Consider the following 25,161-nt stretch of genomic DNA (forward strand, 5'->3'; position numbering starts at 1 on the left):
TAAGGTATCACTCGATGAACAAACCTCAGAACTTAATAGAATGAATTATAATAATAAGGATACATTACACACTGAGAGAAATAATTACCCCCCGAATTCAAAAAGATATACCCATTGCCCCGTAAACAAAAACATAAACGCGCCCTAGCTCCAAGACAACAAAAACAACAGGACGGTGCTCATACCATCTAAATACTTATAGAGTACTTTAACCATTAACTTTTGAACGTCAACATGCTGAAGGTAGAATAAAAACAGAACCCTCCCCTTGACTTTTGGAAAATAAAAAAAATAAACTGAAATAAATAAAAAAGAAAAATACCTCCAGTATCAAGTATACCTCAACGAAAGATGAAAATCTTCTGGAACGTCCGCAATACTACTCCTACCACTCTGCAATCCACTCTGTAGGCCCATACTTGATCTCCCGACCCCATGCACAGTACTCGCGCCGGTAGTTGGACTTCCCGCACCTAGTGGCCCTAATACCGGACTCGCCAGCTGTGCCGGGAAAACCGGCGGCTCAATTCTCGGAAATGGGGATGAGAGGACACGGCTACTGCTCATACTAGCACTTATGGCCCCAAGGCTGGCATCATCATACGTGATGACGTTCTTACTACTAATCACCACGCTCTTGAAAAATTTCTTCAACGTCTCGGGTTCGTTACAGAAACTCTCAAAGTCGGCCACGAGAGCTTCCGGTGTAATCTCGGGTGGAGGTGGTGGACCCGATGGAGGAGTTATACGGTTGACACGGGTTGAGTAGCTCCTATTAGCCATCATGAGAAAGTGACCTTCGTCATTGACTTGGACGAAGAGGGAGCCAGTCTTGTGGATGTATTGGCTCCAGCGGTAGTTGGGAACACCCCAAGAGTATTTGACCTTGACATCGGCAGGGAAGTTTCGTGCGCTTTCGATGTCAAGGACAAACCCAAATTTCTTCAGGGCAGCTTTATGATAAAAATGGGGATCGTTATTTGCGGGTGGATGTGGTGGTGGCGGGAGTGGGGTAAGGATCGTTGACATCTCCATATTTTCAACTGTTGGCGAGGATGGCTGGGTGAATGCTGGCGGATGCTGAGGCGACGGCGGCGCTTGTGGAGGAGGAGAACTGAATTTGATGATATAGGGGCTTCTGAACGGATTTCTGATCGGAATAGTTGAGACCTCGTCAATGGGCGCTTCAACAAGTTTCAATCCATATCGATCGATTGTACGAGCCCATGAAGTCAACGAGTCTTCAATCAACTTAGATGTGGTATTCATCCAATCGATTCGAATGTGGTAGCAATTGTCCGGGTTGTGAAGGCGGTCGTAGTGAAGGTTGATGATTTCCTTGCGGTAACTCTTTTTCCCCGGATCTACATCATATTTCATCACTTTACTCAACTCAACCTCTGCCTTCTTCTTCGGGACTGGAGTAGGCGTGCGAAACCCAGATGCACAAGATCCCTCAGAGCTATCGTCAGTCATCATTGTGCTACTTCTGCTTCTTAACGGGCTGATACTTTCATCCTTTACACTTGACGGAGTCGCTGGGACAGATTTGGTGTTGAACCCCCCGAACCACCCGGTCCCTTTTGATGTGGGCCTAGGCTGATGGACCACAAACTGTTCCGCAATACGGTAAAAGTAATTACCGTCCCTAAACTCATGGCGCTTATCGACGTGCTGGAAAAGTCCTGCCTTAAAGAGCTTTGCCCCGATATCCTCTGCCTCTGCGCGGGTGCAAACTTCTTTGAAATTCTCGAGGATCCAGGTCACCATCTCGTCGCCCACAAAACAGTTTGTGTGATACCTAAGATGCCAACGGCGATTCTCCAAGCGAACACCACGGGGACCTTGGAGCTCCTGCGCAACTCCTACAATATCGAGAGACCTCTTGTCGAACAGTTCAGTGGATAGCAGTTGGCTACGGCGCATGTTATTATTTTCTGCCGGAGGGAGACTTTCAAGCTCTTGCGCTACGACAACGCTAGGATCGAAAGTTTTATATAGAATCTGCAGGGGGTCCTTTTCCTTTCCTTTGGATTTACTGGAATACTGGCGCTCCTCTGGCGGGATATAACGGTTGCGTTGGAACAATTGAGTCAACTTCTTGATACCCTCTAGACGGATTTCCTCATCATTTAACTCAGTGATATGTTCAAGCTGACCCTGCTGGTCATGTCGGCCAGGGCGGTTGAACATCCCACTCTTGCGCGCAGACTCTGGTGGATCATTCGGGATAAGAACAAACCTGGCCCTCCAGTAGCGCAATTGCTCTGTGAGTGAATCTTCGTAACCCCCGATATACTGGTCGACGTAGTTCCAATTATACTCGGTGATGGGCAACTTGAAGGACGCTTTGACAGGCAGATACTTATCGCTCATGATGGTTTTCATGTAGCTAATATACTCATTGCTGGCCCCAGCACCAACTAAACCTGAACCTGGAATTGCCGCCATTGGCTTCCTGACATAGCGCTTCACCTCAACATTGTACTCCTCATCGCAGATGAGCTGATGGATTTGACTTCCCAGACTCATGAAACACGAGCTTCCAGCCTTAACCATATAATAGGGCTCATAGATATTTGTATCACCGCCACCGCCAGTTGCTGCCTTTACACTGGACCCAACAACTATCTGGAAACCTTGTGCGAGACGCTGCCCAATCATTGCCCGAACAAGCTCCTCACGGTTGTTTCCCACAGAGTCTTCGGGCTCATCAATCTCGTTCTGACAAATGACGTACGGATTCTCCTGGTATTCGTCGCGAAGTTGCTCAGCGGTTGGGAAGTGTTCGGTTGTGAGTGGAAGAGCAGCTGGAGAGCAGAGACTCTTCCATTTGACAGTCGAGATCTTTAGCGGTTTGGGAAACACATGGTGCCAGCGACGGAACTGGTTCACGACGCTGGGAGGGTTCTTTTTTGGATTACTCGGGTTAAGCACCTGGACCCATGGCGCGAGAGCGCTCGTAGGAGAGACAGTTGGAATAACAGCCATTTTATCTTGGTTCGCGGCGATGTCAATAGCTGGACGGTCCCGCCTCTGCATACCTGCAGCCTTCAAGATATCCATATTCCCACCTCCACCCCCACGGCCTTCAAGTGGACTCCCAGCGAAGGATCTTCGCCGCTCCCGTTCCCTGCTAGCGGCCTCCAGCGAGCTGATTGCGTTATTCTTGATAGAAATTGGTCTACTCCCCCAACCCAGTTTTTCCGGACTCGGCGCTCCTGCACTACTCCCGTGATCGCTCATCCTAGGGCTCAACGGGCTCTTCGGCGGAGCCAGGATACTATTCTCGCCAGTATCAAATCCTCTAGTGACCATAACACCACTTCCCGGGTTACTAAACAGCCCCGTTCCAGCAGCAGTTTCTGTTCCTACAAGCCCCGTCTTTGCAGTCGCCTTTGCAGCACCCCACTTGAATCCAAAACTAATGTTCCTCACCAACCTCGTTGGCTTGCCCAAGATACCCCCAGAGCCTGGCTGCGGCTGCGGCTGTGACTGTGGCTGCGGTGGTTGATGTTGTGGTATAACCGTCATATCCTGTAGAGTAGTTGGACCCACATGCGCAGCCTCCGCAATTGTAGCCATCTGTGGTTGTGCAGTATGGTGTGGCATAACATCGTTCTCCCGAGCCTCAATAGGACTATCGAGATCAGCCGGCTGTCTTTCGGCTTTCATCTTCCTATCAAAGAAACCAGATGCTGCAAGACTAGCCAGCTGCCCACGCTGCGCCTCACCATGGAAACTAGTTCCAAGAACCATCGGATCCTCTTCCAGCTTCAATCGTAGTTTTTTATCGTCACTTTCACGGCTGCCAAGCTTACGCTCACGAGCAGCTTTTTCCAATTCCCTGAGTTTAGGAAGCGGAGCAAACACAGCTTCGTCGTAGTCATCCATCCATTTGAAAGCGTCTTTAGAATATACTACCTTCGCCTTCCCCTTTCCAGCTGCTATTGACGTCCCGGGCCCGATCTCATCTACATCTGGTGATTTTATAGGCGTCGGCCAAGGTTGCCAGAACGGACTTTCATGTATAAACGGAACGGAAATCTCAGAGACCTCAGTCTCCATAACTCCCATCATCTGCAATTCGTACATCTTACATCTAGGTTTGAAACCATGGCTCTTGGGTTTGGCTTTGACTGTATCTTTCTTTTTTTCGAATTTCCCTGTAAGGTTGTTTTTCTTCTTGACCTTCTTCTCAGAGGCCGCGGACCAAAATGAGATATCGATCCAATGAGGGACGGCGAAAACCCATTCCCCCAATTGTGGAGGCTGAGGTTGAATCGGAGGTTGGGGAGGAATACTCGAGTTCTGGGAACCGATTGTAACCTTTGGCGGTGAGACGCCAAGAAATTTAGGTTTATCATCGTGGTATTCGTTTGGAGTTGGAGCGGGACGGGGTGATGGATTACGGTATTTGAAGAGGGGGACAGTGTGGAGTGGGACCTTAGAAAGGCAGACTAGGTCCACACCCATGCCGTTCATAATGAGGCCATCGGTAGTGGCTTTCAACATGTCATAATCGACCTCGAAATGGCCGGTTCCAGGAGTGATAATTACGACACTGATACCCGTACGAACAAGGTCACGGTCAACGTAATCTTGACTAAACTGAAATGTAGCAAGATTGATAGCCTCAAGAATATTACCATGAATAGCTGCGGAAGGACGACCAGCGATGATTGTTTTCCTTTCTTTCGGCTTTGGCGCTTCCTTTTGAGGCGGAATTTTCGGGGAAGGCTGGGAATTAGTGGATGAGGAAGCAGGCCGAAGCATTTCTGTAATCTGGGGAGGGAACGCGGCCGGGGTACCAGGGCGGGAAACTGTGGTAGAGATAGCACTGCTAGGTATGGGTGTGCTATTTGCATCTGGGCTTGGTTCGTCGTCTTCAACAGGTTGAACGAGTACATCCCTAAGGAATACAGTGAATTCACGTTTCAGTCGATGAAGAATAATAGTCCAGTCTGCCGATGCCATTGAAGATACTACGACGCGGTAAAAATCTCGATAACGGCGGCCTTCGCCTATTCCGATTCCACCGGGGGTCCCGAGAAATTCTTCGGATTCCTTCCCGCCGTTGAGGATACCTACAGGTTCACCATGCTCATAGACGACTCGGGTGAACAGAACTATCGAGACGAGGTGGTGGGCATTGATGCGTTTCCACCTTTTAAAGAGCTCTGGGAGGAAACCGTTGACAAGCTTGTTGAAAACGATTTCACCTCCAACACCAACACCAGCACCGCCCGTGTCTAGCCCTTGATCTCCTTCCCCACCGTCGTCGGTGTCAAAATGCCACATCTCGCGTGACATCTGCACGAAGAGAACATAGTGCGCCGACTCGGAGCGAAATATGGGGACCGTATGTGGAGAGAAGTACGCTGACTGAACCTTTTCTCCGCGAACCCAAATATTTCCCACTGTACCGCGAACGGACTGTATAAAAAGAAGTTTTTGGGCGTTGTAGGGGCATGTATCTGTCAAGAGAGCAGTGGACATGCGCCACATGTCGCTGCGGGAGATATATTGGTCTCGGAAATAAATTTCTATATGACTGGCCTCATGATGTTCTTTTTCGACCTTTGACTCTTATCTTTAGCTCTTTAACTACCAGTGACGAGTAATGGATTAGGGAACTCACGATCGAGACAATCACCGTAGCTCTAGATGGGAAACCAAATAGATTTGCGACATGATTTGCTAATGAGATCTGTGGCCCATAAAATTAAGCATTCCACCCCAACAACCTACCGGAGTTGACTAGGTAATCATTGACACACCTGCATATTGGGCTTCGACCTTTGTTCCGCCGTCAGTTTTCTCACCACAAACAAGAACCTCTTCTCCCCTCGGTCATTCTTCGGCTGTAATGGAAACCCTCTCTCCGTCCCCTCACCACATCCATTATTAGAAACGCTTCTTTTCCTCTCCATATTCTCCGCAGCCACGCCGATCCCCCCCGCAGTTGGAACATCGTCACCAGCATTATTCCCTGGCAATAACCTAACTTCCGCAATATCCCCTGGTTTCGCGATACCAGGCGCAAACAACTCGTAATTAAGTATCGCATCTTGACGCGATAGCGTTGGGTTTGCATCAGGATCATGAATCCATAATGTCATCTGCCTCGACGTCTGTGCGCCTGGTGTCGGGGTCGCAGGAGGCATGTGGGAGGACGAGGAATGGGGAGGGTGGAGATTTGTGGTAGTCGACATTTTGGGTGCCGCAAAAGAGACTCTTTATCTACGTTTTAGTGGGGGGTCATCGGCATTGAGGACGTCAAGGAGGAGGGATTTGACCGCTGTAGGTGAGGAAAGCGAGCTTGGGATGCCGCCGCCGTTGTCGGGAGGTGCCATGGTTCAAGATTAAGCGACCCAATCGGTGTTGGCACTGTTATCGGGTCCGATTAGATTGTGTCAGGGGTTATCTGAGACAACCTGGGGTCATGTTCCTTATCCTGGACCAGTGATCTGTGCCTACATGTAGGTTATTTGATATCCCAGACTTCCCTCACAACCCCTTTCAGTACTATCTTGATACCTATCGTTATCATATTCTACACCGCACTCCTGTAGCTAATAGATATTTTGGGCTCCTGCCTTTATCCGATTCAGCGGGTATTACCAGGATCAAGTTTGAATGACTATGTAGTACCTATACAATCTTGTAAAGGCCCCACTGGAATGGGGCCCGATATACCATAGCTATATAGCCGCTCAATTTATGGAGGCTGGTATGAAAAAAAAAAAAAAGACAAGTCCTTTTCCGTGGAAGGGTTCTATAGCCCTAGGTTGGGCGAGACTCGTGTTTCTTTTTTTGACGTACATACATAGTACCGACACCGGTAATAAAGATGAACCGGCAGATAATAGGTTAGTAACTATATCCGGAGATTAAATTCATGATAGTGAATTGTCATTCATCGGGCTCTTTATAATACGCGATTAATCATAATTTAGTAATTATAAGCTAATCACGATCTATTATTCGATAGATTCGGTGCGTCATTCATCGTCACTCGGCAGATCAATCATTCACTATCACTCGACAGTGCACCATGTATCATAAAACGGTAGCACTCTCACCAATATTTATAACTGGGCAGTCTATTTTCTTTGAAGCCCGACCGACTGTGAAAACTGCCCATCTTGAGAGGTGGGCCAAAACAAACCGGGCCCCGAAGTTCAGGTATACGTATGTACTACAGCGACAGCCATGCCTCTGCCGGACCTATAGACTTCTATGGGCACTGTAGACTTCACAGTAATTATACCTGCTTATAGTATTCATGGAGGAAACTTTAGGCATCCTTTAAAGGTGTGTAAGCTACATGTACATACTTATGCAGTAGCTACACGTAGCTACATGTAATTCAGTATCTCTTAAACCACTACCCAGATTTTCGTTGCAATTGTAATTCAAGTATTTGATAAGAAATAAGAATGATGCAAGTTAGAAGACCGATCACTCCTCAGCTATCTAAGCCGATTTAAACAACCGGTTTTGGAAGTTATTATAGCCACATGACACGTGATATAATCTGGTGGTGATTACCGCATTTTTGTAAAATACAGGCATCAGCCGGTGCACGTATTTTCACGTTTTGGTTACCTCCCCCAGAACAGCCATAATACTATGGGTGGGTAATGATATTTATTTGACAGTTAGACAATATACCCTTCACCTTTCTGATCAGATTTTTCCATAATTTTAACGACCTACTCATCGTGAATTCTGAAATACATGGGCAATTATGTTCAAAATTCCTCATAGTGAAGACTCGGGGTGTTGGTTTGTGCCTTTCTAAAAAAAATTCCAGAAGAGGTTTATGATCTCTCAAGGCAAAATTCTCGAGGGTCAACTCCTTCAGGTGTGGCCAGAAGTTCCAAGCACTTATCAACGAACCGATGTGAAAGCAGTCGATCATCTCTGGGTCTGTGGTTGATTATATGAGTAAATCTAATACGGAGCTGCACTAGGTTCTTTGCCATATTTAGGATATCAGCGTTGAAATCCACCCCCCCTTGCACAGGCCGAACATGCAGAGTTCGGATGTTCTCTAAAACATCTCTGACACTGGCCCGGAGGACCTTCTGCGAATATGGAAGCCAACGCTGGTGGTTAAAAGTGAAAGATGTATTAGTTGAAAGGGAAACCAGTTTGTTCTTTAAAGTGCTCGCAGCGATCATGACTGCGCAGAGTTTGTAAGTTGCTTCTGCTTTCGGCCGATAATCTCCTTCACTAAATCTTCCGCGTTTGACTGGCTCCTGATAAATTTCGATGGCCATAAGCCGCGGTAATGCAGAAAAACATTCTGTGAGGGCTATAGCACAGTTTCTTTCGTGTATACTTCTGAACCACCGATTCTCGGTTTCTGTCTGAAATGGTTTCCATATTGTGTGATAATCTACCGTGGGATTCCCATGCTTCGGTACCAGATTTTGTTGACAGATTCTATCTATTATATCTTGCGGATGTTTGATATGTATAATCACCTCCTCGAAAACATAGGCAAATCTCGGCACTTGGGATACTTTCCTAACTCCGAACTCTGTCAAGCTTGCAAAAGTGGGATTAATGTGAAGAACTTTGAAGAGTGGCTTGGACCTAACTTCACTACAAACTCTGCTAACTAGCCGCATGTTCCTTATATCTGATCTTGAATATAAGAATCCATATATTAGGGGCAAAGTTCATCAATCATGATAGGACTTGATGCGATGGGAGGTAATTAATTATGAGGTGTGATAAGTCGGAAAAATGGATCATGACAAGGCGGTCTTGACCACAGGCCATATGTGATCGTATAGGGTTAGGGTTCAAAGATACACACACTAGGCTTAATGGAGCAGTAAATGGGTCCCCCTTAATTGGTTGGCTGATTTCGCGTTTCCTCGTGTCGCGTCTCTTTGTTGAATCGAGATACCACTCAATCTGCTATCCCCCCTCCAAGTGCTCAGACCCCCTCCTTATCACCAACACAACCGCCAAACTTTCTGCTCAATCTTTTATATCCAAAGTATATACCACCACCACGCTGAGCTCAATTGAAATCCTCCATCTCCACAATGTCATCTCTAGTAGACTCCGTTCTCTACTCAGATCTCCCCACCCCCGGGGATCCTGCAACTCCCCGACCACCGCCTAGACGTAGTGGCAATGCAGGACGATCATCCTCTCGTGCGCCGGGCCCTACAAGTGATGATGGCGGAATGGACATCGATCCTGAAGATGAAGTGGTTGGATCAAGAGATCTTGCAGGGAGAGCAGGTCGTCCTCGAGCAGACTTGAGTGCTGTGCCAAAGGTATCAGACGAGGCTGGAGACCAGATCATGAACGCATTCGTTGGGTTTCTCGAAAAGTAGGTATCCTTGTACAGTTAATCAGAGCTCTCTGACAAGATTAGTTTTGTCGAGGACCCAGAGAACCCACTCCCCCCGCAATCGTCAGCTCCTTCTGGGACTGCACCACCGAGTACGGATAAGTACTACATTGCGGCAATCCACAACATGGCAGCGATGGATCTGAGCACTTTGTTTGTCGACTATTCACATTTGGAGTATTGGAGTAAGACCAACGTGCGAGGTTTTGCCGAGGCAATCACTGAGAGACATTATCGTTTCCTGCCGTTCTTGAGAAGAGGATTGGAGGCGTGCATCAGAAGACATGAGCCGGAATACTGGGGAAAGGCTGGGAGAGGAGTCGGTGGTAACGAAGGGGTGAGTTAGTTTTTGATTTACTATGCAGTTCAGGTTTTAGAGCAATTGATGCCTCTCAACCATTTGGCGCCCGACAGACTTCAAGCTAATCTCCTATAAAGATTGACCCAGCTGCAGATAAAGTTTTCTCAATTGGATTTCACAATTTACCTCTTACAACCCGTATCCGTTCACTCCGCACTGCGCAGATCGGAACCCTCACTTCCATCTCCGCAACTGTTACTCGCACCTCCGAGGTCCGTCCAGAGCTTCTTCTCGCTACATTTACCTGCGAAGCCTGCCGTACTGTAATACCCAATGTTGAACAAACATTTAGATATACGGAACCTGCCCAGTGCCCCAATCTCACCTGTGGTAACCGTAGTGGATGGAGATTGGAGATAAAGCAGAGTACATTTATCGATTGGCAAAAAGTACGTGTGCAGGAGAATTCCGGAGAGATTCCCACGGGAAGTATGCCTAGGACTCTAGACATTATCTTGCGCGGAGAGATTGTGGAGCGAGCGAAGGCCGGCGAGAAATGCATTTTCACTGGAACATTAATTGTAGTTCCGGATGTGAGTATGTTAGGCCTTCCGGGGCTGAAAGCTCAAAGTATGAAGGATGTGAAAAACGCGTCGAGAGGAGGCGCAGAGAGTACTGGTGTTACTGGACTGAAAAGTTTAGGTGTCAGAGATCTAACATATAGGCTGGCATTCTTGGCATGTATGGTTACAAGTGATACAAGCGGGGTTCCAGGTGCAAGAATGAGAAAAAGTGAAGAGGAAGAAGAAGTCGCTGGGCTACTGAGGGGAACTCAGGCAGGAGTTGGTGATGACGAGAGAGAGCAGGAGGACTTTTTGAACAGCTTAACACCAGCGGAGATTGCCGAATTAAAAGGGATGGTACATAGTGATCATATTTACTCAAGATTGGTAAATTCGTGAGTAATACTCTCATAACCTCTTAAGACTTCACTGCTGACACGGCGAACAGTCTGGCGCCAACGGTGTATGGACATGAAATCATTAAAAAGGGTTTGCTCTTACAACTCATGGGCGGTGTTCATAAAAAGACGCCAGAGGGCATGAGTCTCCGTGGTGATATCAACATCTGTATTGTCGGCGACCCTTCCACTAGCAAATCGCAATTTTTGAAATATATTTGCTCTTTTCTCCCACGAGCAGTATACACCTCTGGAAAGGCTTCCTCAGCAGCTGGTCTTACTGCCGCTGTCGTTAAAGACGAGGAAACCGGCGAATTCACTATCGAGGCCGGTGCGCTCATGCTCGCAGATAATGGTATATGTGCTATTGATGAGTTTGATAAGATGGATATCGTTGATCAGGTTGCCATTCACGAAGCTATGGAGCAGCAGACAATATCCATTGCAAAGGCAGGTATTCAGGCAACTCTCAATGCCAGAACATCAATTCTTGCTGCAGCAAATCCTGTAGGAGGACGCTACAACCGGAAAACAACTCTGAGGAGTAATATCAACATGTCCGCTCCTATCATGTCACGTTTCGATCTCTTCTTTGTCGTACTTGATGAGTGTAACGAAGCAGTAGACACGCATCTTGCTCGTCACATTGTTAACATTCATCGCAATCGCGATGCTGCCATTACGCCAGAATTTACAACCGAGCAGCTTCAACGATATATCAAATTCGCACGTACATTCCGCCCAGTATTCACAGAGGAAGCCAAGGCACTTCTTGTTGAGAAATACAAACAACTTCGTGCAGATGATGCCCAGGGTGGTGTCGGTCGTAACAGTTACCGCATCACAGTACGTCAACTTGAATCTCTCATCCGTCTCTCTGAGGCCATTGCAAAAGCAAATTGTGTGGAGGACGTCACGGAGGCTTTCGTGATTGAAGCTTTCGGTCTATTGCGCCAGAGTATCATTCATGTTGAGAAGGACGATGTCGAGGTTGACGATGACGAAGATGATATACCCGTGGGAGATTCTGAGATGCAAATTGATGCGGAGGAAGAAAGTACAAGGGATCCCACCGCGACTCCAGGTCCGGCACCTTCTACAAGAGCCAGCCAACCTCCAAGGGAGAAGACAAAGATCACCTACGATCGTTACATGCAAATACTCAATCTACTAGTTAGAAGGGTAAACGAAGACGAACTTACGACTGGACAGGGTGTCGAAGAGGAGGAGTTAATAACATGGTATCTGGAGCAGAGAGAAGAAGAAATTAACGACGAGCAGGAATTGGAGGATGAGAAGGTACTCGTTAAGAAGGTTATCAAGAGGATGGTCAAGGTTTGTATCCCCACTTCTCCGTGCGTAAAGTCTTGTCGTAAATTAATTGGTTTATGTTTACAGGACAACATTCTCATGCAAATCCGTGGTGAAGGTCTCGTTGGTGAAGCCGAAGAAGGAAGTAGCTCAGCTGGTGGTAGAACCGTGTTTGTCTTGCATCCTAACGTTGCATTGGAGGAACTGGGACAGCCCACAAACACCTCAACTGCAGGGGTTGATGGAAATTAACCATCGTGTTGACGCTATGACGCAGTTATGCGAATTTCGCAGACAATATGTTCTTGTCTAGAAAGCATGGATTAATTTGATACCCAAATGAATGCAGTTTTACAATTATCTTTGATAGAAAAAAAGAGAATAAAGAAGGGTCGATCGCGAGTGAAGCGACCAAAATAATAGTTGACTTTTACAAAGAGTTCATAAGCAAATACTCTGGATCCGCATAACTTTACACGTCAACTCGTGCAATAGGCTTTCTTCATAATTTTTATCATCGTGGAGGGAATGAGGGAAGCTATAATAAAAGGAAGCATGTAGATCGTATGCTATACTGTGTTACTTGATTTGCGTTCATGGCCTTGGCGCTCTTCGCCGTCTTGACTCTCTTCTATTTAGAAAAGATATAAAGCTAGGTGCTTCCCGGAGGATAGGGGAGATCGAGGTTTTTGTTCAACCAGTTGCTACGTACTATTTGATAGGACGAGGATGATGTATACTTTTGTCTATCTTTTTCGCAATCCTCTACTCCCTCTGGAGTCCTCTCTTTTCATTATTTACTCCTTGTACTACCGAATTAGACCTATCCAACAATCCTTATCCCGGCCGAGATCTACTTTCGGCTTGCATTTTCAGACTTCTACTACCCGCCTAGAGTCTTCGAGTGATTGCATACCGTATCTATTGTTTAAACAATATGGGCCACTAGGCCAAGCTAGCTAGATGCATGTCCACAGCCTGAATTCATCCCGCCTGGCGTCTGTGGCTTCATAGTATTGGATCTATGAGTGTATCAAGGGATCAAAGGCATTCTATGTCAATCGAGATGTCCAGTATAGTATAAAAGAAATAAATATTTACATATTATGTTCTCATGCAACCTTCACAAAACTACAAACTATATCTACATTACTCCTACAGGAACAACGAAATATCCAACATGACTACTTTCGGACGCGAAACAGTCTTGCAAAGAAATAGACTTGTAGGAGATTTTCTATCCTGCCTGTCTTCCACCGAATTCGTGTCTAAAGGAGATGTTGATTATTCTTTAATGTCGCTTTTTGATATCTGCACCGGGAGGTATGGTGGTATCAAACACGAGTCATCTCAAAAATACATTCTTGGTGAATTGAGAGTATACTCTAAAGGAATAATTGAGAGAATGACTAGACGCCAATTTGATCACGACCAAGCTAGCTCGATTTTAGAATCCCTGCTCTCAGGATCTGGCGGTCGACTGCCATCAACGCCGTTCATAAGGGATGTAGCTTCTACCGAGAATGAAGCCCTAATAAATTCTCGTACGAAAGCAATATATATTCTTGGTAATCTTGCTTCTGGCGCATACCAAAGGTACAATGAAATCACAGCGCGTATGGAGTACCTTGATAGCGTATCGAAACTGCCCCACTTTTTGACCTTCCATGAATGGGAGGTCTACGTCGAGATTTTTAAGATGCTTCAACTATTGAAAAGGGAGGAGGAATCGAGGAGGAATCATTTCAGGATTCAGCTCATGAACGAAACACAGATGTTTAGAATCCTGAAAGGACTGTGTTAATTTGGGGAGCTGGGGTTTATTAATCACTGGGTTTCTTCAAAGTGTACGCATACTTACCGCAAACGATACTATAAAGGACAAATCAGTCTTATGTTATTTAACAAGAAAGCGGGGGCTAAACAGTCTGGGGCCTTTTCATTCTAGTTATCTAATAAAATTATGAAGTAAGCCTCTCTATAACAATCAAGCACATTTATCAATAGTTTCAGGCTTACGAGTTCGAAATCATGTAACTCTACTCCTTGCGCCCCCTCAATTCGATCTTCGCATTTTTCATCTTGATCTTTGCCCCCTGGACCTCAATCTGAGCGCCCTTTGACGTAATCTTCGCAAAATCCATCTCGATCTCAATACCCTCCATATCTACGGTCCCACCCTCTAGTTTAACCTTCTTCACGTTTTCGTGAAACCTCTCCCCACCACTAGCAGCACCGCTGTCGATCTCTTCAGTAGATTCACTATCCGTGTCTTCCTCTCCATCATCGTCTTTCTCATCTTCCTTCCCTTCAAGTCTCTGTTTGATTTCTCTTGCAAGGTCCAGAAGATTTACATCTACCCCCGTTTTCTCTGTATGGCCCTCACGGAGACTCAAATCCAGGATTTTTACTTTTTGCTGTTGCAGGAGCTGTTCGCTGAGTATTACTGCAAAGGGAATCCCGCTTTCTCTTGCGGTTGTCATTTGGTACGAGAGCTCTGGCTTTTTTTGATATGAAAATTCAGCCTGTCTCCATCAGTTCTTGTGTTTCGTTTGGAATATATAGGAATTCCAAGTACTGCAAACCTTAACACCTGCGTTCCAAAGTTTTTTGCAAACTTGAATACGCTCTCTTAGTAGCCCGTCTCCGAAAGACATAACATACACCTCGGTTTCGCTCTCCCTAATCTCCTTCTGGGGTGATATCGATAGTTTCCCTTTGATGATATCAAAAGTTTTATTCACATCAAGCGAGAAGGAAACGACTTGGATTTCTTTTTCCCTTCTAGAATTATTTCGACTACCGGTCGCTAGACAGACAATACCTTCGAAATCTCCGGTGAGTTCAGTTATTTGAGACGGTGACGATTCTAAAGATGGCATTGGTGCTACAACCATGAATACTATTCCACTCCCTATCTAGAATATATATGAGAAGCTTTCAATATATGGTAGAATATCGAGTACTTACGAGTGGGGTATAAGAAAGATCAAATTCAATCCTATCCATTACACCAAATATCTCAAGATAATCAAAAAGGAGTCCCATTTCACGAAGCCCACTTGAGAAGGTCTCATTTGCAGTCAAATCCTCCTCAAGTAACAAATCATACTGAAGATGCCTCCCCCCTATTAAAGATTCAGTATGGAAGATTAACTTGAGAGATTATCTTTAGAACCTTTTCTAGATAAGTATTGCGACAGAATACGAGCAGTCTCCGGTGGTTCAAGTAGTCTTTCCAGTTCTATCCGGAAATCATCATCCGATTGGAACTCCTATCGACCGGACATCAGAGATGTTTTCATCCGAGCAATTACACAGCAGTTGAAAAACATCAAAATCGGAGGTTGAAGATACCTTCTTCAGCCGCAACAGTGAAATGGCAAACCGAACTGCAACCGATGCAGACGCATCCTCGGACACCCCACAACTCTCGAATATTCCGTCGGCAATCTTCCGATGGTTAATCCTTATCTTATAATCGTTTATGTCTAATTTGCTCAAGATTTCTGCTAAGGTCCCTAAGATTTCTGCGTCGGGAAGAATATCGTCGTGTACACCAACAATACTGAAGTCGCATACAGGATCCTCGGGGCCTTCGGAGGGATCGATATCGTCCGAATCAGAGTAAGGAATCCGCTGAATACAGTCCCTAATGATCATGTAGCGCTTTGTAGATTTAACCTCCGGGTTCTTTACAAGCCAGTGTTCTATAGACTCTAAAAGACGGCCGCGCACACACAAGAGAGATAAAGCCCTAGAATAATGGTGGCGGAAGATCTCTCGCGACGCGATATAACTATAGTAGGTTATCCACTTGTTGGCTTACTTGTTCCAGCATAAGTTCGTTACGGACATTTTCTGATTTGCAAAGAGGCTTACGGAGTATCCATTCGCACACCTCCATGACGCTTAAAACCCTCTTCGGCGGTGCTGAATATCTTGTCGCGGATAACAATGTCTCTTCTAGTCCATCCTTGTTGATCATATGAGTCGTCCATAATACAGGATGTTGAATCTAAACGGATTGGTTAGTGGATTTTGGCGCCTTATAGAGGATTGATTGTGGATTAAGGTAAAGAGTTTGAATATCCCGCGGAATCGACGAGATGAGGGGTAACCATGGAGGAGCGTTCAGAAACGTTATAGCCTCCATGTTCTTCAGTACCTGCATATGTGTCATACCTTGTCTTTGAGGTACATAGATAGGTGATAGGCTGTACTAGTAGTACAGTCTCGTCTCAGACATTGGGATGATAGCCCCGCATCCCTGGACTACTTTGATTCGACAAATTGAGCAACATTCGTTGCCGAGCCAACAGGTACTTATGAACGAGCTAGTTCTAATTATTAGATACATAGGTTCTATTAAGTTAGGCCCGTATCCATATGCATAGCTTCGAACATTCCCAAATATTAGCTAGCCCTGTTTCTGTTTGCAGCTCCTATTTTCAATCAGGGCGATGAATTCCAACCCATGGTGTAATTGGCCAAAATCCCAATTCTTTCCTTTTTGTTCCAGATACCTCAGCGCGGAAAGTGCATCATCATGAGTAAGCATGAGATTTGTTTCGACACAGCAAACGATCCCATCATCGCCAGGGTTGCAGGGAATTTCATTGAAGAGCATGCCGCGGAGTACGACATCTTGGTGAGTTTCGATGATGGATCCCTGGAGAACATCTCTGGCATAAGCCTGCGTATAGGACAAATCATGGTGAGAATGTCCGGTCCCTAAAACAGCCCGTTTCAACGCCATGATCGCAGCAGGGTGGTGTGACATAATGCCATATAGGACATCTGTGTAGGTTTTGAACTTTGATAGAAGAGCAGTTGCGAGGCCTACTCCGCGATAATTTTTATCAACTACCACCTGGGTGATCCAGCACACATCACCTATAGAGCTAGTGAGTACTTAGCACTGATAATTTCAATGGTCATCAACATACCATCCCGCTCATGGTGGGGCCATCGAGTTCCGAATGCATAACCAACAAGCTTGTCCTGAACATAAATCCTAACCAGAGTGGTTTCTTCGCAAGGAACGCAGTTTGCACGAAGGCTCTTCACATTTGTCCTCACTGCTGAACCTATCGACCACAGGATCAGTAATTACAAACACAATTCATCGTAGTAATGTCCAGGATCAAGTGGGCGTACCTGGCACACCTTTGTTTCCCTGCTTTTTAGCCAGCTTGCCCCACGTCCCAAAATTGGTGTTGAACAGCTTGACACATTCTACAAGGACATCATCCGTGATCTCAGCTCCTTTGATGACTGTTTTGGTGGTCTTTATAGCTGCCCAGCGCTGTGCCGGGGGAGTCCACGGGTTCTCGATCTGCCAGAGGCGGAACGGATTCTGCGGTGAGTATGGAGGCAATGGTTTGTCTTCAAAGCTTGTTAAACAAGACATCGCAACGCTTGAAGCGGCAGGCATTACTGCCCTGGTTGTTGATAGCGCTCTCTTAGCGGTGAATCGTACCGTTGATATGGTGATGTTAATTTAAGCTTTCTAGTTCTAGTATACCACATGTATACTACAACTGATTTTGTGGCTAGGGCAACAACCCGCTTAGGGCTATCAAACTGGGGGATTGGCGATTATATATTACTTTCTGTCACTTCTTTGCCTTGTATGTCTATGTCAGTTTTAGAAATAACAACTGTTACTTCTATACAACATTACAGCTTGTCACTTTTTCTGCATAAGGTGCATCAGTTCTCACATGATATCTAATCTGATTGTTTTAATGTCTCAGATGATAGCCTACGTCAGAACCAACCCATCAACCTACATTTTTGTGCTTTGTCCTGTGATATTTGCTTAGACCTAGTTACATGTAGTCTTATGCAAACAGCCATAACATGCGTGTAATCTCATCATGATGTGACGGTGCCCTACAGTGACCAGCTGTTTTGTTAGTAACTTTGGTCGCTGTTTAAAACAAACTCTCCAAAATGGTTCATCAAGCTCACTCATCAATAATCACTCGGTTCGATTCTCTCATCATGTTTAGATGAACTCTTTCTTTCTTTTTTTTTTTTTTTTGTTTAATTCATAGATGTTGAACTCTAGTAGGGCAGCAGTACAATCAGTATTATGGACAGTACCCGGATCTATCCCAGAGGTATCTGAATCACGGGAATATGTGTCCGGAATGAGTGGTTATAGGCTGTGGCTGCTCTCTTCTCGCACAAAAAAGGGTTTTTTAGATATGTAATTTATGATATTTCGTGCCAAATTTCTCAAAGTAACCATTAGAGTATACATGCAAAGCGTACAGTATCAAAATTAAATCTCCCGGTAACCCATCCAAATCCAGCCCTATAGCCAAATTCCTCCATTCCTATGTTGGTATACAAATCGTACATTCAACCCGCCTCCCCTCCCCCTTGCTTAATCTTTCATCTCGTACATAGGTATCATATTATATGAACCGCCGCTTGAAGAGGTTGGAGGCTAATTATAGAGTTAGAATCAAAGTATAGATGTAAGGGATAGAAGATTTATCCTCACCATTTAACAAGCAACCTCCGTATAGGTAACATCGACTCTGCCCAAAGCCACACCCTGTCCACCAGTCAAGGTGTTCAAAGCTGCCAATGAAAGGACAAATCCAGAAGCCGCATGGTCAACAGCAACGACCTTGATAGTGGTAGAGCCATAGGTCACATCATAGCACTTGCCGCAGTTGGCAGAGTTCCACCCTGCAACGGTCTCGACAGCCCCAACATTAGGGAAACCGGGGACAGACCCAAGAGTTTGATATCCTTTGGTGTAGAGGCCGTTGACGCCATCAGAGCAGGCGAGGACGAGGGTGGAGAGACTGCTAGTGTCATAGGTGGTGTCGTAGGCTGCAGTAACAGCAAGAGCGCTGGTAGCGGCGGAAACGAGAGTGAGGAGGATGGCCGAGAACTGCATTTTGATAATTGGTTTGGGGAGGGTGGGAGTTAAGTAATTAGAATTATTGTGAGAGTGGTTTGTAAAAGCGAGTGAAGAGGTAGCGAGTGGAATGTGACTGTACTAAACTCGATGGTGAGTGAGGTGAAGAAAGAAGTTTTCTGGTGGATGAGGACAGTGGTTTATATATTCTGTCCTTTCCACGATAACTTGATATCTTGCCAACCTGGCGATATACTACTAGACTGCAATTGGGAAAATTATATTAATCACGATATTACATTCCCCAGCCATGTTTGCCAGCCATCACAGCTCGTATTCTCCATTTCTCCCATATCACTCGGATAGATAAAGTCGGTTATACTACTACAGTGTGGTGTAGTGATATCTTGCAAGGTTGGTGTAGTGGTAGTCTATTTTGCACCACTTGTGGTCATGGTGTTCTAGAGGATTATTACCAAATTGGGTCACGGGGATACTCAGTACGAGATTCGGATGTCGGGTACATCGTGCAAGGGTCCGGGGTAAGCACATAGACAGCATGTAGGTAAAGTACTCTAGAGCATTTTACCTTACCGCAACCGTTACTACCTTCCCCGTCAATTGGAAAGCCAATATGCAACCCTAAATTCTCGTGATGGATAACCGTCGGTCCGGGGATGTGCGGAATATTGATCGGACTACAACCCGTGTATCTATTTACATGACGGATCTCTGCCAGTCCGAGGTCCTGTAATTGTAGATTAATCCTAATAAAATATTCAACTCCAATACTGTGCCGATGATACTCGAGGATTCTCCCCTTTACGATATCGCAATTGAATATCTTAATGGGTAGCATGCCATACCGTCTCGATCTCGTGATGATTCCTCACAAAAACGACTAAGCTTCCCGCCCCAGGTTTCCCCAACCTTTGTGCAACCCCTCAAAATCGCTCGAGAGTAGGCACTAATAATCCCATATTGCACAAAGGGTTGTAGATCTTAAAAACATTTGCCTGAATTCTCATGGATAGATGAACGTTAACCAGCACGCCGCCAGAAAGCAAATGCAGTATGTACCTACTAGGTACATATCCGTAGAGGACCCTATCGCGGAAAATAAGACTCAACGGGGAAAGAGCTTATGTTACACAGGGATTCCCTTCCAATAATAACCTTCCCTGTCGATCAGTGACGTAAAGGGGCCGTGCGCAGAGCCCATTTATAGAAACACACAACTCCCTGAATCGGCTTCAGGCCACTTTGGGCCGAAGGATAATGTTTTTGTCGGGTCATCGTGCCCGAAAGAAGGAGAATCAGTCCCTGGATGTAGATACAGTACATAGAGCTTGCTATGATTCTAACCGATGCTTTACGATGTTCAAATATAGCTGCACCGCAACTCATGACTTTCTTCTCTATTGTTATTGTAATAACTCTAAAGAAGTAAGGCCGATTTTCTCCGTACTAAATTGTTGATATCAGACCACGGCTATTCTTCTCCCGGTTGCTTTCGGAAGGTAAGTACATGGTGTTGAGAGGTGGTGATAAGATTCCATACGATATCCTCAGCAGAAAGTGACTTGCCTATTTTCCCGGAAATCTTTTCGAGCTTCGCTTATATCCATGACTACCTGAACGGATGCTGTGAAATAATGAGATATTGTCATGGGATCTCTCCCGTCAGGACTACTGGCCTTGGTGGGGGTAAACACCTCATTCATCACAAACTCTGACGGGAGGGAGTCATGTCAAGTTTCTGTTTCTAGCCCATTCCTGGGTAGCGTTGATCTGAGTGAGATACTTCGATAATGGGGCGGGGTTGAACGGAATTATCTTGTCTATGAATAACTGTGCCATTTCAACTTCCCTATTTTAACAAGCTTATATCAATAATATCTTGTGACCTGTGATAACTAGGAATATTGAGCCGCATTAGCTTAGCTACATGTAAAAGTAATCATTCACATTTGGTTGTCATAAATAATCACTCGAAGTGCGGATCTCTTTGTCAGTCCAACTCATCTTCCATGAATACGAGTTCATCAGCTCACCATGTAGGCAGTGTAATCAGTATTGACAAATTTGGTTGAGTAAATTGTGAAGAGGTTTTGTATGCTAGGCGAATAAGCAAGTAAAGCCCAATTCCAACAACGGATGAAGCGGAAGCCCAACGGCTCTTTGGCCGGCTGATGATGATTAACATTTTTGCTTTTTGTTGCGCATGTTATGATGTTTGCTTTGAAATTCTTGAAATTCTAAAATTCGAGTGATCGTCTATGATTTGACTTTCTTCCTCACCAATCTCATCAAGAGGGTCCTCGGAGGCAGGCCAATTCTCTTGATTTCTCCGTTAAAGTGTCGGCATGAGCAAACTTGATACATTCCAAGGTTGCTTGTGTTTGACGAGCCATTTCTTGAATTCGAACTCCTTTCCCAGATTTGACCATACTAGTCTGGCGAGGTTCTGACAGGAAGCACAGCATCCTGCGGATACTCTCATTAGATATGATGATTAGTCTAAAGGCTATGAACTAAGTTCTTTCGAGGTAATGTCATACCTAAGACGCGCCGGACATTTAGTTCATAAAACTCGAAGGGTCCAAACTATGAATAATAACTTGGGCTCCTCTGGCAGGTGCTACGGGCCGTTCTCAAATGTAGTTCGTTGAGAGAAAGTCCATCTTGCTGTGGCTCAGAACAGTTCGTGCATGGCCCACGAGCTCTATATTGATGACGGCTACATATAAGTTAGCTGGTCTCATTTTCCGCACTGGTTTGCCCACTGGCATACCAATCATTAGCACTTCACCCGGATCGTTTTAGAGGAAGGAACTTCTCATTATATCGAGATACCACCCCCATAATTTTAATCCTAAAGAGCGGCGAACTGTTGAGAAAATCCGCTGGTTGTCCTCCCATCGTGTATGTTTACCCCCTTATACTACCCGTCACCGTTGGCAGTTGAAATCCCATTCTTTCAGTGTCGGGCTATTCAGGGTAGTTATCGAATATCGTATCGAATTCCGAACGGCTATCAATAGAGGAACGTTCAGTGCAAGGGGATTGATGAATAATCTGGTCTGTCAGAGGATTTCATGAAGTAATTATGCTACCATGGATGAAGTTACATAAGTGCGTATGTGGAAGGGCAAGGGATGAATCCAACCAGATCAGACCAATTAGCTAGCAAAGACACCCTAGTAAAGGAGCCCTAACCCACCAACTAAGTTGGAGCATACATGTATACGTATGGTACGCCTTGACATCTCATAAACGACTTCCATTCAACAAGGCATGACCCGCGCTGCGATTTCTACTGGGCCAACACATACTTCATAATCGTGAACGACACTAAGCACCTAAAGGCCCTGAACTTGGCGCTCATCTGAATTAATTCGATCTTTAGACGGGCGACTAGTGCGAGGTCGCGAATAGAGACTATGGTGCGAGAGGGTTTGGGGGGCACCCTGTCTACCCTGTTCACGTAGTATATATCTTAATATTGGCCTTCATAACCATAGAGTTGAGTTAAAGGTGAGGCTCCCAATGTTTGCTTCCCGGAGGTCCCTCTCTACTACTCGCACAATATCTGCAATGCAACTGAGTGCGTTCAACTGTTGGCCTCACCCTCCCGCCCACCACCACTAGTGCTCTATGCTGGTCCCTATCATATTCTACTACATATTTTGATGTTAGTAACTATCATGCTGGTTGGATCTAAATGGTAAAGTTGTATTGAATGAGACTTAAGGGTTTCCGTCATCAGTTGGAGAAATATGGGGATTCCCCTATGGTTTCAAGGTCGGGTTAAAACAGAAATAGGACTCTTAAAAATGGGGACTAGAAAAGCGAAGAGATCACTCGAAGTATCTGTTCTGGCTACATAGTACCCCGCAGCTGAAGAAATTTATTTCATGTAAAAACAAAGGTATACAATCGCTCGTGATATACTTATCTGCTATCTGAGACAGGTTGATCTTTACATGTAGTACATATAGCGCTTATCGGCCTATCGAATACGCCCACCTACGTCACTACCCGTGCGCTAGGTTTCAGCCCCAGTGTTTGTCTGTAAAGAATGAGGGTGGAGTCAAAGCATGCGCCGCTAAGAAATGTTCATAAAAAGTCCTATAGCCACTAGTACTATGTCTTGAATAAATATAATGGCAAATTGTGTAGCTCTGTAGCTTTTGTGTTAACTCGGCGTTGTAACGTTAACATTAAATCCTATTTCAAACATCGAGGTGTTTCACGAAAAATCACTCGCAAACTCAAACTACACGGTACTAACATCACAACATTGGGCCCGAGCTCCTCCACCCAATTTGGGATATGGCTTGGGCCATTTCGGGGAAAGAGTGAGTCAATATAGCAGTCCTTACATCCTGTTGGCTGGCTAGATTTCCCGATGCGTCTTCCCGAATATACAGCGTCAGTACATCAGTGCAAGTGCCATAATCACTCGCCACCCGTGGTTCTAGTTTGTTCATGGATTTAATTCTGGCGGGGATTTATAACAAACTTGTACCTTCGGCCTCCTGTTTTCATTCCAACGCCTCTTCATTCTTGCTTGTAATCAGGGTTTCTGAACAACCTTTAACATTTGCACATCCCACGATCTTGGGCTTTCAAATTCAACTGTTACATCAGCGTCTCAGCAGCGTGTTGGAGACCAACACACTTTGAAAGATGCCTGCGAAAGCCCCTCTCGACGAGAATGTCAAGTTTTTGTATTCATGCCTTATCCGTAGTGACTACAAGACAGTATGTCTACCTAAACATTCATTAATGATCTTCATTTCATAGAATAATAACTTAGTATATATACAGATTGATTTTTCCCGTGTCGCTGCGGACTTTGCTATCAACCCCGCTGCAGCACGCATGCGTTGGAGCCGTCTGAAAAAGTCCATCAACCCCGACGATACACGGCCACAGTTCGCCCCCGAGCCATTGCCCAAAAAGGTTAAGAAGAAGGCTCCAAAGACGCCCAAGGAAGAGAAAGAAGAGAAAGAAGAGAAATCGATAAAGGAGGAGGTGAAAGAGCTTGAATTTGAAGATGCTATCAAGGACAAAAGCACCCCAAGAAAGGCCAAGCTTAAGGCAGGCAAAAGAATTGGAGTTGTGGTCAAGAATGAGCAAGATGCGGATGATGATATGGAAGGTGAAGTTAGTTCTGGGGACAAAGGTGACGATGAAGAGACACTTCGGGCACCGGGGAACGAGCAACCACCTACAGCCGCTGCTGCAGCTGTGGTGGCAGCGGTATCGGCTCCGCAGATCAAAGAAATTTTCAAGACCGAAGAGCAAGATGACGCGGAACCACTCCAGCCTACGCCAGAAAACACTCAAAATAACACCAGAGACTTGCAAACCACATCGTTTTTGAATCCGCCTGACATGTTCCCAATACCTCCTGCAACCTTTGTCTTGCCCCCAGTTACCCCAATCCTCGACCAAATCGCAGTCCCAGAAAAAGGCGAAGACGACGATGATGATGGCTGGGGTGCGACAATCATAGTCAAGCAGGAAACAAATCCTGATCCCAAGACCCCCACTAAAAGAAAGTTCTCCGCTACTCTGGGCAGCACTTCTCCTGCAAGTTCTGTGTCCTCTTTTTCTCCCCCATCTTCTTCTCACAGCTCCCCGTCGCCGTCGCGCACCCCGAGGAAATCTGAACGCACCCCTCAGAAATGGCAGGCAATCGCTAGTAGAAGTCGTCAACCGCGTAGTAAGTCGCGAAAGATTTACAGTGAGAAGAATGAAGACGAAGACGAAGACGAAGATGAAGACGACTATGATCTTGCGTTGTAGTCACCGCTTTCAAAGGTGTATTATGCCTTTTATCTGTTAATTTGTGGCTGTATCCCGTGGATAGGGTCTATATTCTTATCTACATGTAGCTTACATGTAGCTATGTAATGTATGCATGCTCGAGGAGATCAATAACAATCTGTAAGAGGGGGATATCGAGACCAGATACGAAACATTTAAGGCATGGATCTAGATGTATGGGGTCAGGTTCAATAATGTACTGCCATGTTTCATTTTCTTTATTTTTTTTTTTTTTGCTTTGGTAGGGACTTAGGGTCTGTATTTCTTATGATAATTGACATGTCTACAAATACTTTTCAAATCCCTCTCCCGGTAGATTTGAAGAAATCTACGCCTTCTGATGCCTAGGCCTGTTGAGCTACAGATCAAGTCTCAAGTACTAGAAGGAAGCCTGTTCCCAGCCCTCGACCATAAGAGTACATGTAGTACAGTTTTATCTTTTCCAACTTCCATATCATAACAGGCTCAACTCAGTTACACTTTTA

General features: G+C 45.4%; 7 protein-coding genes across 7 annotated transcripts; 3 read left to right on the plus strand and 4 right to left on the minus strand.

Moving 5' to 3' along the window:
- Positions 1-330: 330 nt before the first annotated feature.
- H6S33_009404 (uncharacterized protein) lies at positions 331-6,215 on the minus strand (the record flags this gene model as incomplete). Its single annotated transcript, XM_044840795.1, has 3 exons — positions 331-5,580; positions 5,642-5,710; positions 5,781-6,215. The coding sequence occupies 3 exons, from the start codon at positions 6,213-6,215 to the stop codon at positions 331-333; spliced, it is 5,754 nt and encodes a 1,917-aa protein (XP_044698219.1).
- A 2,853-nt stretch (positions 6,216-9,068) lies between these two features.
- H6S33_009405 (uncharacterized protein) lies at positions 9,069-12,207 on the plus strand (the record flags this gene model as incomplete). The annotated part of the gene is made up of 5 exons (XM_044840796.1): positions 9,069-9,361; positions 9,407-9,719; positions 9,821-10,641; positions 10,695-11,979; positions 12,043-12,207. 5 exons carry the CDS (start codon positions 9,069-9,071, stop codon positions 12,205-12,207), a joined length of 2,877 nt encoding a protein of 958 aa, XP_044698220.1.
- Positions 12,208-13,249: 1,042 nt separating this feature from the next.
- H6S33_009406 (uncharacterized protein) lies at positions 13,250-13,759 on the plus strand (the record flags this gene model as incomplete). The annotated part of the gene is made up of 1 exon (XM_044840798.1): positions 13,250-13,759. The coding sequence occupies one exon, from the start codon at positions 13,250-13,252 to the stop codon at positions 13,757-13,759; it is 510 nt and encodes a 169-aa protein (XP_044698221.1).
- Positions 13,760-13,994: 235 nt separating this feature from the next.
- Positions 13,995-15,956, minus strand: H6S33_009407 (uncharacterized protein; the record flags this gene model as incomplete). The annotated part of the gene is made up of 6 exons (XM_044840799.1): positions 13,995-14,480; positions 14,541-14,873; positions 14,926-15,083; positions 15,164-15,230; positions 15,289-15,754; positions 15,838-15,956. 6 exons carry the CDS (start codon positions 15,954-15,956, stop codon positions 13,995-13,997), a joined length of 1,629 nt encoding a protein of 542 aa, XP_044698222.1.
- A 419-nt stretch (positions 15,957-16,375) lies between these two features.
- On the minus strand, positions 16,376-17,392 carry H6S33_009408 (uncharacterized protein; the record flags this gene model as incomplete). The annotated part of the gene is made up of 3 exons (XM_044840800.1): positions 16,376-16,851; positions 16,905-17,045; positions 17,116-17,392. The coding sequence occupies 3 exons, from the start codon at positions 17,390-17,392 to the stop codon at positions 16,376-16,378; spliced, it is 894 nt and encodes a 297-aa protein (XP_044698223.1).
- Positions 17,393-18,475: 1,083 nt separating this feature from the next.
- On the minus strand, positions 18,476-18,877 carry H6S33_009409 (uncharacterized protein; the record flags this gene model as incomplete). Its single annotated transcript, XM_044840801.1, has 1 exon — positions 18,476-18,877. One exon carries the CDS (start codon positions 18,875-18,877, stop codon positions 18,476-18,478), a length of 402 nt encoding a protein of 133 aa, XP_044698224.1.
- Positions 18,878-23,530: 4,653 nt separating this feature from the next.
- Positions 23,531-24,655, plus strand: H6S33_009410 (uncharacterized protein; the record flags this gene model as incomplete). The annotated part of the gene is made up of 2 exons (XM_044840802.1): positions 23,531-23,605; positions 23,672-24,655. 2 exons carry the CDS (start codon positions 23,531-23,533, stop codon positions 24,653-24,655), a joined length of 1,059 nt encoding a protein of 352 aa, XP_044698225.1.
- Between the last annotated feature and the right edge of the window lie 506 nt (positions 24,656-25,161).

The sequence above is a fragment of the Morchella sextelata genome (assembly GCF_020137385.1).
Source record: "Morchella sextelata strain SCLS chromosome Unknown scls_3, whole genome shotgun sequence".
Taxonomy (NCBI): Eukaryota; Fungi; Ascomycota; class Pezizomycetes; order Pezizales; family Morchellaceae; genus Morchella; species Morchella sextelata.